Below are 16,959 nucleotides of genomic sequence, written 5' to 3'. Positions count from 1 at the left end.
GCGCTGGTTTTCAATAAGGAGGGCAGGAACACGCTCTGCTCCCTTTGTGCCTCTTCTGCCAAGACCGCAGCGGTCCCGGGGAACGTTTTGCTCCATCAGCACTGCACCCAGGGACAACGGACAAGTGCTCTGGGAAAAAGAAAAACAAATTCCCTCTCCTCCCTGCAACGCAATTGCAAACTCCGGCAAAAATTCATGGCATCACAGGGAAAGAGGGACGATGAATGCGCTAATACCACAAATGGACAACTGAGAATCCGAGCGACTTCTTGAAGTCAAAAGCGTCAGAGCACCTGCATTAAAACCAGGAATCAGCCTGGCAGCTCTTGAGGCACAAGGCTGTTGCAAGAAGATCACCCTGCCACCCGCTCCCGCGGGAAGGGAACTCTCTCTGCTTTCCAGAGAAAGGAGCTCAGGCTGCTGTGGTTCTCTTCCCCCTCCGTCCCAGCGCTGCTGTTGGGGAGGTGGTGATTCACGCTACAGAATTAGTGCAGAGAGCTCCGAACAACGCAATTATTGAGAAGCAAAGCGCTGTGAACAGAAAATATTGTGGCATCAGCGAGAAGAACGGTTAAAGTCAGTGACTCAAAGGCCTATGTGGCAGGAGCGTATTGTGTACAAACCCCATGCTGATAGCGCTTCTGAGCACTTACAGGAGGAAGCGCTTGGATTAGGTGCTTTACAACAGACTCCGGGGGGGACAGGGGCACGCTTTCTAGTAGGAAGATCCAATTAGCTGTTGCGCGAGACCAAGTGAAACGCAGCGATGTTTCTGAATCAGAAGTGAGCAATAGCTGTGGTTAAAATGCCTCGCGCTTGTATTTCAAATAACAAAGGATCTGAAAAACGGGCAGCTATATAGAAAGGCAGGAGAGGAGGAAGCTTTTCTTAGAGGCTTTTGCAAGGAGCTGGTGGGAAGAACTGTTGTATTGGATAGACACAAAGGTTGCAGAGTGCTGAGGTTAGGATTCAGCCCCCCAAAAAACCGCAGCCTTGTCAGGATCTTTGTCTCTAATTTCTGTACCTCTAGGTGCAGAGGTAGCTGAGCCTACTGCTTGCGGATTCTACTTATTGCTAGAGACTTACCGCTAAGAAAATGCAAGGAGGGTAGAAAATTAAGGTTGGCCCGTACTGCCTTCTGAAGAGACACAGTCAGTGCTCAGAACTGCTTCAAATGTAATTACTGCCAGGACCTCATCAGTCATGACTGTCAAATCCCTGCTATATTTGTACGTCCTACTCAGTGCCTGGGGGAGTCATGTTTATTTAAAGCCACTAGGACTTTGCTTGTTGTGTTCAGTGTATCGGCTGATCCTGGAGTGTCAGATGCCAAGGCAGGTGGCCATGATTTTTCACCAGCATTAGCAGCAGCAGTGGGTACTACGGTTCTCGGGTCAAGACAGGATTTACCATGTTTTCCTACTTCCTGACCTTTCCTCCTCCTCCTCAACGTCTGCAGACGCTGTCCCCTGCGTAGAAGTGGGTGGGAAGAGGTTCTTACTCACTGCTAGCTGTTACACACCTTCCTTGCTCTCCAATGAGCCACGACCAGGAATTCACAGGATGGATTATCGATTCTGGGCTTACATGCAAGAAATAGCAAAACTACTTCAGAAGCTGCTTTCCTTTGCACAGTGCTCCTGAACAGGGAAGAAAACCCAGCTCCTCAAACACGCTCGCCCCCTTCTCTTTCTCTCCCACCACCCCCCTGCTCCAAAAGAACATGTTATTTCCCTTGACTGGAATGCCTCAGTCGCATTCTCAGTGGAGCCCAGTAAACAGCATCAAGAAGCATCCTCAGGACAGAAAGGATGTCAGTTTGACAGCTTGCCTGTGGCCCATTGATTCCAAAATTTCAGAGGAAAATGACAATATTCAGGGAGGCACTGTACTGTGCAAATTTCACTTAGACATTGATTTCTGTGAGACAGAAATGTCTTTGGAGCAAATCTGTCTCTAAACACCTTCCTCCCGTAGTCCTGGGCTACACTTGCAGTAACCTGATGGGTATGTCTGGGTAGCAGCAATCAGAGGGAAACAGGCAATCTGGGAAGAACTGCGTGCAAGAAATACCTTGGGAAAGGGAGGTAGAGACTGTTCTGAGGCTGCCGTGGGAATGTCGGCCATCAGGATATTGTTGCTGGTGGCTTTTCTTGTTGTTTCCCTGTTAGGTCTACAGAGAGTTCAGTCACTGAGGTGCTCCAGCAACCAGGAGTCCCAAGTCGAGCAGCGTGGCTGTGTCTGGAGTCCATGAGAACGCTGGCCTCCAGAAAGCATACTGAACCAACAGCCTCCCCAGCTCACATCAGTGCTGCTGGCTGCCTGCAGCCCCCACCGTGCCCTGCCTGCCCAGGGGAGGTGCGAGTCAGCCGTCGCGGCAGGGAGCAGGATGCAGCTCCCACAGCCGCGTCCCTCGGCTCCTGCTCCTGCCCCTACCAGCCCGCTCCAGGCTGAGCTCCAAACTTCATCTTAAATGCGTTACGTCTGGGGCAAAACCTTAGGGAATTTCATACTGTTTCATGAAGAAGCAAAGGCTGACTGCGTGTCTTGGCAGCCAAGCCCAGATTAGCTCCAAAGGCCACAAACCTTTACCAAACAGAAACCAGATGCTGCAATGACACGCATCACGGTGTCTGCTAGGCGCTGATGCTAGCTCAGGATCAGGCCTGTGAATATTTTATGCCCGAGGGTGTTTGCAGAGTAAAGACCAAAAAGAGTGTTACATCTTTGTTATTTCGGGGGGGGGGGGGGGGGGGGGGGGGAGACATTTGCACCGCATCAAGGCATACCTGACCTAGCACAGCCCTAAGAGCAGGGGGTAGACCCAGGATACTATTCAAACACAGGAGAGCTGTAGGTACGAGTTTCTGCTGGAGCCTTTTAGCCCCTGCTTCCCAGGGAGCTGTCTGGTACATCTCTCTCTCTATCACATAGCAAACTCTGCTTCTCTGCTTAGCACACATTTCATGTTTCAGATCTTGCCAGAAAGACAAACGGTTTTGTCGCTGCCAGTTGTGAACATTACACATTTGCCAGGGAGACGTCGTGCTTGTTTGCCACAAATGTAATTAGATGATCACTCACGAGGAGCGAAGGAGAAATACTGGCATTGCAAACAAACATTTTTCTCAGTTTGCTTTCTGAAAAGAATAGGGAGTTCACCACAAAGGAGAGAAAAACTCTGGCTCTGCATTTACAGCCTCTATCCTGGCTCCCTTTTCCCTGTCATTTCCAGCGGGGAGCAGCAGCCAGACAGCAGATTTCCTCCAGCTGCTGAAAGGCATCTGGAAAGCATGGGACCTTGTAGAGAGGGGCTATTTTCCTCTGGATGGCAAACTGCTTCCCAGTTAGGCCATGCTTGAACAGGGGCGCCCAAGGAAGTTAAAGGGATTAGCACAGACCCGGGCGTCGGCCCGATGCGACGGAAGGGGAAAGCAGCAGAGACGCTCTGTGCGGTGCAGGCGTGCTGCTGCGCTGCTGCCATCAAACACAAGGCTGCAACCTTGCTGCTCTGTCCTGCCCTTGACCTCTCGGTAAATCCATATCTGGATTAGCTCAGCCATACTAAAAGTCTGCATGGACTCTGTATGGGAATTAAAGCGGCTTTACTGCAGTTAATTCACAAAGAAATTTGTTCCATTTCAGGACTCTACCGACATCTGCATCCGAAGTCTCAGCTAAAACTGAGGCTCTGTTTTGCCTCTGGCGTTAGCGTACAGGGATACTGAAACTCGACAAGGTCCCACAGGGACAGTGCGTAGAGAGGTGCCATTTGTCCTGCCTTTTCCCTGTATTTATGATCCCTTCCCTCTGCCTCCGTAGGAAAACGCAGGTGCCTGGACAAACGCAGTAAAAAGCACTCTCTTTTCTCGTCAGCTTTTTTAAGTGCTTCTTTCTTCTCTGCTGAGAAACTGTCAGCAGTAAAATAAAAAGCGCTCCTTAAAGCAGTACTGAAAGACTCACAAGACACTCTAATGGCCACCGTAATGCTTCCAAATGATGCCAGTTCTGTGTCTGGAGAAATTAAGATTATTTTTAGGACTGAAAACTCAAAGTCTCAGAAGTTAGGAATTAACAGTTGTCCATGTGATTGTAGTTCTGTACCATGTGGATATGTACTAGATACAGCCTTTAATTGCATGACCACAAATTGCACTGTGTTTCAGTTTCCCTATTTCATGCAAAATATTTGGAACATTTCTTGTGTTTCATTTTCCCAAATTAAAGCTTTTTTTTTTCTTTTTTTTTTACAATAGAAACACCAAACCTTTCATTTCCACCATGTTCAAAAATAATCTTTTAACTTTCCTCATGATGACCAGCTGCGTGAAAAGACAAAAATCATTGCTGTAAAAAAAGTTCTACTGAAAGAAGAAAATAAAATCTTGCAGAAGGAAACAAAAAAGGATTTTTGCTCACTTTATCCAGGGCCTTCTGTATCCTCCCTAACCCCCATCAAGTAACTACCCAGCAGCTGGACATGTACGTGGTTCCTCCAACTCCCCCGCTGAGCTGCGGCGGCCTGTAAAACGAGCAGGGCTAGAGCTACCGCGCCCACATCTCGCCCTTGGCTCTGGCCTTTTCTCCGCGAAGCGCAATTCCCTTTTGTGGACTGCAGTCAGAGCTCAGGAGGAGGCAGGATAGGACCAAGGGGCTGATCCTGCACATATCAAACCATTCCCCTCCTTTTATACTTGTAAGATACTTTTCTATGTTCGTGCCTTTTTCTTCATCCTGCATTTTATGCGTGTTTCTGCCTTCTCTCGATAGTTTTGCATTATCAAAGGGCACCGGGAGAAAAGAAAAAACTGTTGCTGCATTTAGCATTGATTTTTCCCCTTCACTCTGAGTCACATAAGCTAACATTTAATTAATTTCTGACACTTTGACAGTTTCTAAGACGACATTTGTAGAGCTATCAAGTGCTGCTGATAGCACTGTCAGACAGACACTTTTTGAATTATCAGCTATTAAGGACCCATATGCAACAAATTTCCAAGGATTATTATACAAATTGTTCTTTGAATGAGAAAAGCACACAAAAGCTCAGTGAAACATAAAGAAACCATTGTTCCCAGGTGAATTTGATATTTGCAAATGTTTTGCTATTTTGATCACTTACATGGTTTAATAAATCGAATTCACTTTGTCTCTTATTAAGAAAATTAAATGGCCTGTTTGGGGATGTCCGAGAACACGGCTGGATTTTCAAATCGCAGTGGTCTCTATGGAGATCCAGCTTGAGCAACACGGAACACTTGATGTTAGGAAGTGCTGAGCAGTGAATAAGGTCCCTTCAAACCACAAACGCCCAAACCGAAGCGGCCAAAATCTCCACTTGCTTTTAAACACCTCTTGCCATTACTCTTTGATCACGCTCTGACACGTCACCATTTCTTGATGTAGTGACTGCTTCAGGCCCGGGTACAGATCTCGATACTTTGCTTTTAAGCACACATGCAAACCTGGCAAGGGGCTGAAATGATCAACATGGATTAATGCCATTCCAGAGACCCTCTGCAGCCGTGGGTGGCAGTTTGGGTACGACGACTCTATTTTTGCTGGCCTCACTATGCTAATTTACCAGTTGACAAAGAAGCTCTGCTTCAACAAACGGGACAGAGCTGTATTTCACCTTGCTCAGTGGCACAGCTACGACCCTAGCATCTGCCTGCCTCTGCTGTATGCCAGAGCCGTGCTATTATGATCAGAACGCTCCGCCTGCTTGTCCCTGGAGCATCTGGCGCTAGCGGTTCTGGTGAGCTCAGGGAACCTATTAATGCTCATACAGTGAAATTCAGCCCAGTGCTCCTCTCCTCATGGCCTTTGTGGCTCTCCGAAAGGCAGGCTCGGGCGCGCGCCAGTCAGATCTGAGCACATCCGGTTCTGCCTGTATTACTGGCTCGGTTATGCAGGGGATAGGGATGATTTGCAGACAGAGGCAATGCTCAGGCTTTAGCCCGTACTGCTTCAGCAAACACGTATCATGTGGAAATCCCTTTTAAGGGTGTAGAAACTCCAGCAGGACCCAGACATGGTGCGGAAATACCCAGAAGATGGTGCCAGCCATCACAAGCACCCAGTACACAGATCCTGCCCTGGGAGCTCTTAAGTGAGCCCACCTAAACAAGAGCCAAAAGAGCCTCACCACACAGCCAGGAAAAAGTCTTTCTGGTATGCCAGAGCCAGTGGCCAAACATACTGCAGTCTCACTGCAAATGCGGAATTTCTGTTTTTCATATGCTGGCACCAGAGAAAGACCCCAACACAGTCACCTGCTGCCAAGCTCCCTCTGCACGGTGTAGCTTAAATTTTAGCCAGTTTCTTACTATGTGGACATATGCGCAGTTGGATGCCAATGATCTAGAGTACGCAGAGTCCCGATATCACTGTTTTGCATCAGCTGCTAGCATAAAATCCATATAACCTCACGGACATTCATCCACCTTCACTAGCCTGCACCATACAGAAACATGACCTAAGAGATATCAGCTCTGCTGTAGCATATCATCAGAGCAGAAGCCACAACATTTGCATTTGCAGCTAACAACTCACAAACGTCTATATCTGGACAGCAACAGTTCTTTAGAATATCGTTTCCTCTTCTCTGTTCTGCTCATTTCCATTCTTCTTCCTCTTTGTCCATAAAAAATGCCTGTAAGCCTGGGACCCGACGCATAGCCAGTGGAAACCAGAGGAAAGCCTCTCGGTGACAGCCCCCTTACCGTGTGCCAAAAACGGCCCAGCTAAGGAAGCAGAGCACAGAGGCAGCCCTGGGAGACAGAAAAAGTCCAAAAGACCAGAAGACATTTACAGTTGCTTTTGCTATGCCTGCGTAAAATGAACACAAAAACCTAAGTATAAAAGACACGTGCAGTTGTCTTTGCTATCTCTGAATAAAACAAACACAAAACCCTAAATAGGTTCTAGGGAACTCTACAGCAAAACCCATGACTTGTTTATGTGTTACCTTTGAAAGAGTGCACAGCACGTGGCCATCGGCCAGGGAAGAAACGATGGTTTGCCGTGATGCCGCAGATTTCCCCGGATACCTGTCTTCCCAGTGCCAGGAGCGGCAGAGGCTGGGCTGGGGGACGGCACCCCGTCACGCCCCCACCATTTTCCCTTTGCACTGCAGCCTCACTGGGGGAATGGCAGAAGGCAGGCACAGTCCAGCCCTGACTTCAAAACTGCTACTGTCAAGTTTCATTATCATTACAATTCAGTTCATAGTTTTTTTTACTTATTCATTTCCCTGCTGGAGGAAAAAAAAAAATAAGGAAAAGCAAAGAAAAAGAAATAATAATAATAAAAAAAGAACACAGCCCAAAGCCCCATGAAGCACATGAAAAACAAACAAAGTAGGCCATGGCACATCTGCCCTGAACTGTGCACACCTAACATGGAGCAGTTAGTGGTGAAGGAATGTCTGGAGAGCCGACACAAAAATCCCAGGCACTCTGCCTGAATCAGCTGTAACACAGAGTAATTAATATCCCTGGCCACAGAAATCTGGGAGGTGAACTGGAAATAGAAATTAACAGCTTGAATCGCTGCCTAGGTATCTGACCATCAGTTCAGCCTCCCATCTGGGTCTTCGTCACATTTCCAGTCAGTCAACCATTTGCAGGCAGGAATTCAGGGTAGGGGGAACAGGCTCCACAGAATCCCAAGAGTGAGGTAGCACAACCGTAATTGTTTTATTTTTATTTTACGTGTCGGCCTTTGACTGTCTTTTCAACATCTTTGTGTCAGGGTGGAGCTGGAACCTGGCACTTTTACCTCCATGGATCCCCTAAACCTCTCTTGGTACAACGGTGACATCGGTGACAGGAACTGGAGCAAGCCACTCAACGAGTCCAGTGCAGACCAGAAGCCTCACTATAACTACTATGCCATGCTGCTCACCCTCCTCATCTTTGTCATTGTTTTTGGCAACGTGCTGGTGTGTATGGCTGTGTCCAGGGAAAAAGCCCTTCAGACTACCACTAATTACCTGATCGTGAGTTTGGCAGTGGCAGATCTCTTGGTAGCAACTCTGGTCATGCCTTGGGTGGTCTATCTGGAGGTAGGTGACCCAGTTTTCTTTTGCAGTACTGCATGTTTCTGGTGAATGGGTAGAGAGATGGAAGGTTTAGCAGCCTGGACAGCAGATATTTCAAGGCCTCCCGAGTTTCCCAAAACAAAAGTGTCCTTAATTTCCTAACAGTTGATGAGATTTTTCCAGGAAACGGACACGATGGCAGATGACAGGCTGACTTGAAAACACAGTGTTGTTCAGAGGGCTAAATTACAATCCAATTACATTGAAAGCCTGGCCTTTAAATAGAGGCATCAAGAGTGAAAGGACCCCAGTTTTGTTTTCAAAACTACGTAGATGAACTGTTCATTCCCAAGCATAAGAATGAGTCTGCAACAACAACAAGGGTGTCACACTAATAAACTGCGTCAAACAGTAGTCAAAACCTTGTTTCCGAAGGGCTACAGCAGTAAGAAGAGCGGGCAATTGTAGAAGTCACAATATACGTGAGCTCACAATATAGGAGAGAAATAGAATCGCAAGCGAGCTACTTTTCACATTGCTGCCGTTAGCACATCACTTTATTACAAAAGAACTCTACGCTTCTCCATACAGAACCATATCTGAGCGGCACTGTGGCTTGTGAAAGTCAAACGCTCCCAAGACTGCCACCTGTTTACTTGATGGCAAGTGACTCTTGCAACAGTAAACAGCCTGAAAGAATGAAATGCATCTCTAGGGGAAAGAATAAGAGCAGATACACAGCCCCTCTCCCTTGGCCCCCGTCGCTGGGATGCCCATGTTCTTCAGTCCACTGAGAGCTGGCACGCTGGCGGCAATCACAACCAAGAGAGAATGAGCGGCGGTGAGAAAGTACGAGACTGAAGCTATACTGAGTTTACAATTAATTTTCAGGCACTTGTTTGGGAGAGAAAATGATAAAACAGAGAGGAGAGCAGGGGAAGAAGCCATAATCAATTAGCCTATTAGAGTATTAATGCAAAGCAAAACAAACCAACTGACATGACATAGGCTGTCGAGAAACCACAATACTAATTATCACTCTAGTTAATTATTGTTTTTGTGGCACTTTAAAAGTGTAAAGCATCATGCATCTGCTAAAGCTTATTAACATGACCACAGGCTGGTTGTGATTGTAGTGAATGCCTCTGGGACTAGTTACGCTCTTTAATTATATTCCTCTTTTGCGACAACCCATTTTAAGCAGAGGCTTATGCTGCGAGAAGCTCTTGCTCTCTTAGGCCCAGCTATAAGTCTTTCAGACACTTCTTATTTTAACGTGGAAGAGTAAAGCAGAAATGATGTAAGATGCTTTCCCCTTTCTGGGCTCACGTGCACACAGAGGTCGTCAGGAGCCTCGGCTTCATTAGCCTACCAAGTAGGACAATCGGGACTCTACATTTCAGCAATGCTTTTTTTTTTTTTTTTTAAATTTACTTTTGCCCTTTCTGCTCTCATCCACATTCTGCTAAACCTACTGCGAGCCTGAAGCGACAAAACCCATGACAAATACTTGCTGAGAGAGAAGGAGCCATTGGACTGACGTGGGTTAGGCACACTGTGGTCCCTCTCTGGGTCTGCAATCGGAAATCAAAACTGGCCAGAACCCTTCGTTCTGCAAATATCTTCTTTTTTTTTTTTTAGGCTTTGTGTCACAAGCTCGGACAAAAATGAACATCAAAAGGAAATCCTTTTAAAAATCAGCCTCGATGCAAACTAATCTTCTACCTCCAAACTTCCGAGGTTTCTCCTACATAAACGAAAGCACTAAGAGAAAGAACTGCTGCAGTTTACGGCATCTCCCATAAACTCAAAACTGCGTTCGGGAAACTGATTTTGCAGAGGCTTGTATCTGGCTGGAAACCTTTACCTTTAGGCAAATTCTCATCAAAGTTACTGATGTAACTGTCTCTTAAGTGCTTTTTTAATCACTGAGTATTCACCTGTCACTCAGGCTTCAATGCAGTCATTCTTTCTTCCTTCTTTATGCTGCCTATGGTTATGTATATCAGAGCAGAAATAACTGAAGAATAGATATCTTATTCATTCTATTTTCAAATGCAGTAGGACTCTATTTTTATTAGAGGGAAATATACTTTTTTCATCACATGTCAAATACAGCAGTCCTAATAATTGCTATTAAACTTAATTGGCAAAGTTCAGTTTCAATAGCAAGATAAGTGAAGAGAAAAAGGCTAGTGGTAACTGGAAGTGTTATCAGTAGTTCTTTGTCTTTATCACAACATGCAGTGTGTCAAAGAATTTTCACTCTGAATTAAATTCATTTCGTTCACAAAAAAAACCCAACCATGCAAGGAATTTCTACCCCGATTTTTTATGCTTCTCTACTGCTGATCTTTGCTAGGTATAATTGCAAAAAAGCGTCTAATAAAAAGCTGTAAGGAGAATTAGCGGTGCTTGGGATATAAAATTAATGTATTTCCTTCCTCCTACTTCTTTGCAATACTTCAGAGACCTGTTTAAGCTCCTGCGCAGTTCACTCTGAATTTGAGGAGACTTGCACGCCCTTATGTCATCGGAACACGCGCCCAGGTTTGCATTTGCTGTTGGGGCTGCCCAACTCAATACAGAGTAACAGAATGGAATTAGGAAGGACAAAATCACACCAGCCCTCAGGGGAATGCTCTAAAGAACGGTTTGGATGGAGCAGAGTACTTCCTTTGTGGCCATGCCATCATTTGAGACCTTTAGACTAGACAGGACAAAGTCCTCGAAGGCGCTCAACGGCAAACAATCCTACTTGACGCAGCACGTGACTGATTGCCTGTGACCTGATTCCAGCTGGAACTCCTGTAGACAAAATTTTCATCCCTCTTGAACCGGCAGAACTCCAGCTGCCAGCAAGCGTCCACAGCTTTGTGCAAAATTCTCCCTTTAGACCCTTGCAAGAGCATATCCTCAGTGAATTCTTTTACTGACCTTATTCTCTCTCTTTGCAGGTGGTTGGAGAGTGGAGGTTTAGTCGGATCCACTGTGATATCTTTGTAACCCTTGACGTTATGATGTGTACTGCCAGTATCCTCAACCTCTGTGCCATCAGCATTGACAGGTGGGGGCTCCACGGCAGCAAGTTGTGTCAAATCCACGGTAGCAAGTCACGGCCATCTTTATGCGGTCTAATTTTACCTGTGACTCAGAGACTTGAAAATAGCGAGAGCTAGTGTTGTCGACATCTTTTGAAGAGCAATTTAGAGGACCTAAATAAGGTTTGAGTAGGGATTCCGTCAGAAGCAGACATAGAAACACTGGTCTTGAGAAGGTAAATGGAATTGTCGGTATACGTCCCCGTTAGTTCAGTCCTTCTGTTTATACACGTGAAGGATGGAGCAGACATCCATGGGAAGGCAGTAGCTCAGAGAGAGTGGAAGAAAAATGCTATGCTAAGCTGACCCCAGCCTCATGCCCTCCAAAACAGGGAACGCAGGCATCTTGGAGATTTGCGAAACCTGACTTGCCCTATATTCTCTTGCTCGACCGGGCTTTCAGACACAGTAACTAGGTGTAATTTCCCACAAAGTTTGTCAGCGCTGGCAGAATAACAATAGACTGGGTTTGTATCTTCACGCTGCAGGTACACAGCGGTAGCAATGCCAATGCTGTATAATACCCGCTACAGCTCGAGGCGCAGGGTCACGGTCATGATTGCTGTGGTCTGGGTGCTCTCGTTTGCCATCTCCTGCCCGCTCCTCTTTGGCCTCAACAACACAGGTGAGTGTTATGCCACCTGCAGCTGGCTATTGGCATCTTCCTGGCTTTACTGGGTCCCCAGACAGTCTTCTGTTACAAGTCAGGAAAAAACCACAGGGATCAGGTTTTAGGTTTATCGGGATGTATCCATCCCTGTTTCAGGTGTCATCCCAGACTGTTTCTGTCAGCTGCTTCTGGATCCGTTTCATCTCTTGCTGTTCCAGACACGTCAGGACTGAGGTTATGTGGAAGTTTACATAACACTCGCCAGTGTTACATTAACATTTGTCCACTACAAAATCAAAATGCCTCTTATGTTAAAACATGTGAAAAGGAAAGTTGTGGGACAAATAGTTTCACTAAGACAGGAGAGAAAAGAACTGGCTGTTCAGCCATCAGTTTCATAAGATGACTGGATTGTATACAGCATGGGATCAGCAGGCTTTTAGCTATAAGGCAAGTAGTAGCCAGGGATTTTGGGTCCATATGTGACTCCCTATGACCCAAGGGGAGTCTGCTGTTCTGGGACCACTTCCAGCTGATGTGGTGGTCTCCCTAGAGCCCAAACCCCGCACTCTCTGGGTATCTCTGTGCCTTCAGAAAGTGGCAGAGAGAAGGGGAACCCGGTGCTAGCTCCAAGCAGCAAGGACAACAAGCCCGAACCTTTTTGTCTTCCAGATGAGAATGAATGCATCATTGCCAATCCTGCCTTTGTTGTGTATTCCTCTATCGTCTCCTTCTACGTTCCCTTCATTGTCACCCTGCTGGTGTACGTGCAGATTTACATAGTGCTCCGGAGGCGCAGGAAGCGTGTCAACACCAAGCGCAGCAGCCATGGCCGGGACTCGGACGCACAAGCCCCGCTGAAGGTAACTAGGTTGCTGCCCTGCTCTCAGCAGCCTCCGTCCTTTCCCCTTCCTTGCTCCACTTCATTCCCCAAAGCATTTCCTCCTTTCCCCAAATGACACTGGCTGGACTCGGTGAAATGGCGAATCGCAAAGATAAATGCTGTGTCCTGTGCCACTCCAGAGTCCCAGTTGCGCACACTGGATTATCAGGTCACTGGCTGGTGTTTTACAGGCCTCCCTGGATCTCAGGGGATGTTTCATCAGCAGACCTGCATTAGGAGCTGCTTCATTGACCAGAGTGCATTTCCTTTGGCTCTGATGAGTTTGGGCTGGCCTACCCAAGACTACAGGCTATACTGTTTTCTGAGTCAGTCCTGCTGCTGTGACGAAGTTCAATGGAGTTTGTTTGTGTGGCTGTGGTGCAAACTACATCACTGGCAATGACACCTCTGCAGTGAAAACAGCCTCTCAAACATGAGAGAGAGAGATATAAGTGGCATCCAGCTGAGCGTGCTAAGCGTGAGACCGCTTGTCAAAAGGCTACTCTCGCAGCACCTGCAAAATGACCGGTGGGAATGTATAGTCCCAGAGGCACTACCTCAGAGGCCAGGGTCGTGTCAAGCAAAGGAGGCAGCAAGACAGGGATAGACTGAGACATAAGCAGATCTTTCTGGTTTCCTTCCTTTGGTGAAAGGCACAAACAGATGCTTGCCTCCATCACTGCTTCTTCAGGGTAGTTCTCTGTCATTCTTAGCACCTCAGTCACACTGATTAATTTCTGCTTCATGCCCTGTGTTTGTATTTCCACGTGCCTCCCTTACCAGCTTCCCTTCCCAATTACTATCTGCTTGTGTAACCTCTGAGCTGGTGCTTGCCCCTTAGGACAAATGCACTCATCCAGAAGACGTCAAGCTCTGCACAGTTATTGTGAAGTCCAATGGGAGTTTCCAAGTTAATAAGCGCAAAGTGGTGAGTGTTGAAGAGAAGTGGTAGCTTTTCAGAGCATTTAGCTTTCCCCTTTTCTCCTCTCAGGATGCAAAATGAATTTATGTAGGGTGGGAGAAAAACAAACTAAGAGCAAAGGTTACCATTCAGTCTCAAAATTTAAATACTCTTCCCATTCCTTAGAGTGAAGCAGGGGGTTTAAGATCATAGAGCTCAAAAAGCCAGACTAAGCTCACGTAAAGATCAGCTATAAAAGCCATGACATTTTAACATTTTGTGTCTTTGATTTTCTTCTCCTCTCAATTTATTTTAAGTCTTGGACTGCATTGGCTTTGTTGGGTCTTGCTTGTTGATTTCGGTTTTGTTTATTTATATTCTGAAAACCTAAACAAAATCTACGGGGAGTGGAGGCAGCATCTCTTCCATTTCTTAGTGCAATAAAGAAGAGCCATTCACTGCAGTTCTGTCCATCCCATCTACCCAAAAGTATTCTTATCCATAAACACTTTACAACCCTTTCTCCAAGCATCTACCAAAGATGTAGGGAGGGAGAAGAGGGGTTGATTGTTCTTCAACATCATCCAGCTTCACTCTGTAAGGAATGTTCATTGCTCCTCTATGTATATTTATCTGTCTTTATGTTGTGGACATTTGATTCTTGTCCAGGAGGCGGAGAGTCACATAGAAGAGATGGAAATGGAGATGGTGTCCAGCACCAGTCCCCCTGAGAAAACCACCATCAAACCAGCAGCACCGAGTAGCCATCAGTTGGTTGTGCCAGTTGCTTCTAATCAGGGCACCAACTCAACCCTGCGGGCACCCTTGGACAGCCCTGGGAAAGTAGAGAAGAATGGACATGCCAAAGAAACACCCCACACAGCCAAGGTCTTCGAGATCCAGTCTATGCCCAACGGCAAGACAAGGGCCTTTCTCAAGACCGTGAGCAGGAGGAAACTGTCACAGCAGAAGGAAAAGAAAGCCACTCAGATGCTAGCCATTGTACTCGGTGAGAGCGCGCGTTGGCTTCCTCTTGTGTTTCTGCAGGAACCCGATAGCTGCTCAGGATTAGGGTAGCCAGTCCGAATGGCCGGTGTAGACTGTTTTTCCAGGCCTCCACAGAAATAGTTTCACTGGATACGTTAGAGGATATGTAGGCAAGAGGCTGCCAATAGGAAGGCTACCTCCTTCCCAGCCAGGAACAGTTCACAGCACTGCATAAAAGGCTCAGAAAGCTGTCCATCTGTGGGGTGTTTGGGCTGCCAAAATACACCTGGGTGCAGGGGCAAGAGAGCTAGCTCATGGGCTTTCTAGAACACAAAAGGCAGCATAGCTCAGCAAGAAACTGGCACCTCCAAAGACCAGATTTTTGGATGTAATTGGTATAATTACATCAGCAGAGAAGTTCTTCAGTACCTGGATACTCAGAATATAGACTCCGAGGCCAAACAGACAAGCAGAAGGCTTACTCCTCGGGGAAACATTTTTCCTTTATACGCAAAAGAACCTTACTGTTCTCATAGTCTGAAAATTTGTCCAGCTTTCAGCAATCAAAATCTGTCTCTTTCCTTTTCCCCCAGGTGTTTTCATCATCTGCTGGCTCCCATTCTTCATCACTCACATCCTGAACATGCACTGCGATTGCAACATCCCCCCAGCAATGTACAGCGCCTTTACGTGGCTTGGATATGTCAACAGTGCTGTCAACCCAATTATTTACACCACCTTCAACATTGAATTTCGCAAGGCTTTCATGAAGATCCTCCACTGTTAAAAGTAAAAACAGCAACCGCATTTTTAGGAATGAGAAAGAAACCAACGCCATTCACGCACACAAACGGGCAGCCATGGGGAGGTCTCGAGCTCTTGTAGCGGGCATGAGGCCTACAGTGTTACAACAGTGCCGTGCCCATGCGCCTTTTGGTGGGGATGTAACGAGGACCTTCATGGGGGAGGTTCTCTCATCCCTCGAGGTGACCTTTGGACTCTGGGACACCACTCCCAAGGGCACTTTTCAGAGCTACCCTCGCACTGTGTTTAAAGCGGAAGCAAAAATCAGGACACACTCACTTGATTCTTGCCTGTGGCCACCTGACCTTGAGTGCATCTAACACAGACAGTCGCAGAGCCATGTGAAGGTGCCAAGGCCACTGCCGCTACCGGCTTGCGTGTTAAGTCATTGATACAATCTCACCAAAGACAAGACCATCTTTTCCGCTTTGCAATAGGAGCCAGAGAGCTTGCGGAAACTCCATGCAATAGCTTTGCCTTCACCTCGAGCTGACTTACCCAGTATTAAACTGCTGAAGCCTTGAGGAAAAACTTTAAGAGGTCCCTAAGCGGGCTAAGAAGGTTCTGCCGCCTACAAATCCAATCCCTGCAACAATGTGGGCCTACAAGCAACAGGCAGAAGGAAGAAGGGGAACGTAAGTCTCATGTGGGACCACTACATCAGTGTAAATATGATTAAATAGGATGAATTGAACAGAAGCCCAAGCCAAAAAATAGGCGGAGAGAAACTAAAGAAGTGATACCTTGTACTGCATGGTGTACATTGAGATCAAACAGGACACCAACTGTCATCTATCATCAGCCAGCCCAGCAGCAATTTGTGCCCACCAGCATTTCATCGCCAGTCTCTCAAGAAGTAACAAAACTAGGTGAGGAGTGTTAGCGCGGTGAATGTAGAAACATGAAGACGGTGTGCCAGGTGAGGCATCTGCAGCCATGTCCGTCTCAGATGTGAACTTGAACAAGTCAGCTAAGTTAACTCCAGTTCTTCTCACCTAACTTCAGGGCACCATGAAGCCAAGGACACCTCGGATATGATTTGCCTCTGTCTCTCAACAGAGAGAGTGCAGAATAACATTGTGCCTAATTTAAATTAACAGTAAAAGAGATAAAACTGTGTGTTTTGGAAAAAGCCAGAATAAAACCCCAAGAAAGTCCCTAGCTGGACCTGCTCCTATGCCCAGGTTGGACTCTGCAAAGGTCTGGATGTTTCCAGCATCCCTTACCCTCGGATATGTGTCTTTCATGGATTAAAACAATTGCAAACCCATAACATCATAATTTCACCACGCTGACTCTGGCATTGCCAAATCCACACTGTACTTACTAATTGTACTCCGTTCACATATATTTTGTAATATCTCTGTAAATAAAATATAGTAAGATGAATAAAACGACATGGAAATAGGTCTGGCTAGAAGTTAATGCAGGAGCTGGAGAACTAGGGGATTACAGTAGCCATATGCGGAGGCAGGCTCCCAAGTTCTCGTTACCTGCTGTAGGTCCTGTGTGGTACCTGAACAGGAGAGTACATGCTTAGCAGAGCAACATTTTGTTGGCATACCTGAACCAGGTGTTACACGATGCTGTCAGAACAAAACGTTAGGAACATGTAAGACAGGGCCAGTC

The 16,959-nt window shown here is 46.6% G+C and overlaps 1 protein-coding gene across 1 annotated transcript in view; it reads left to right on the top strand.

The window, feature by feature from the left end:
* DRD2 (dopamine receptor D2) overlaps nucleotides 1-16,611 on the top strand; it is a 31,062-nt gene extending 14,451 nt beyond the window's left edge. Inside the window, exons 2-8 of the mRNA XM_009472258.2 lie at nucleotides 7,756-8,068; nucleotides 11,002-11,111; nucleotides 11,634-11,770; nucleotides 12,428-12,618; nucleotides 13,480-13,566; nucleotides 14,209-14,548; nucleotides 15,120-16,611. Coding sequence (XP_009470533.1) covers nucleotides 7,787-8,068; nucleotides 11,002-11,111; nucleotides 11,634-11,770; nucleotides 12,428-12,618; nucleotides 13,480-13,566; nucleotides 14,209-14,548; nucleotides 15,120-15,313 — 1,341 coding nt within the window. The 5' untranslated portion in view covers nucleotides 7,756-7,786 and the 3' untranslated portion in view covers nucleotides 15,314-16,611. The remainder of the gene's footprint in view (nucleotides 1-7,755; nucleotides 8,069-11,001; nucleotides 11,112-11,633; nucleotides 11,771-12,427; nucleotides 12,619-13,479; nucleotides 13,567-14,208; nucleotides 14,549-15,119) is intronic.
* The last annotated feature ends 348 nt before the right edge of the window (nucleotides 16,612-16,959 follow it).

The sequence above is a fragment of the Nipponia nippon genome, unplaced genomic scaffold (assembly GCF_047370975.1).
Source record: "Nipponia nippon isolate SJK-2023a ecotype South Korea unplaced genomic scaffold, ASM4737097v1 scaffold_28, whole genome shotgun sequence".
In the NCBI taxonomy this organism is placed as follows: Eukaryota; Metazoa; Chordata; class Aves; order Pelecaniformes; family Threskiornithidae; genus Nipponia; species Nipponia nippon.
This window is presented reverse-complemented; position numbering and strand designations above follow the sequence as displayed.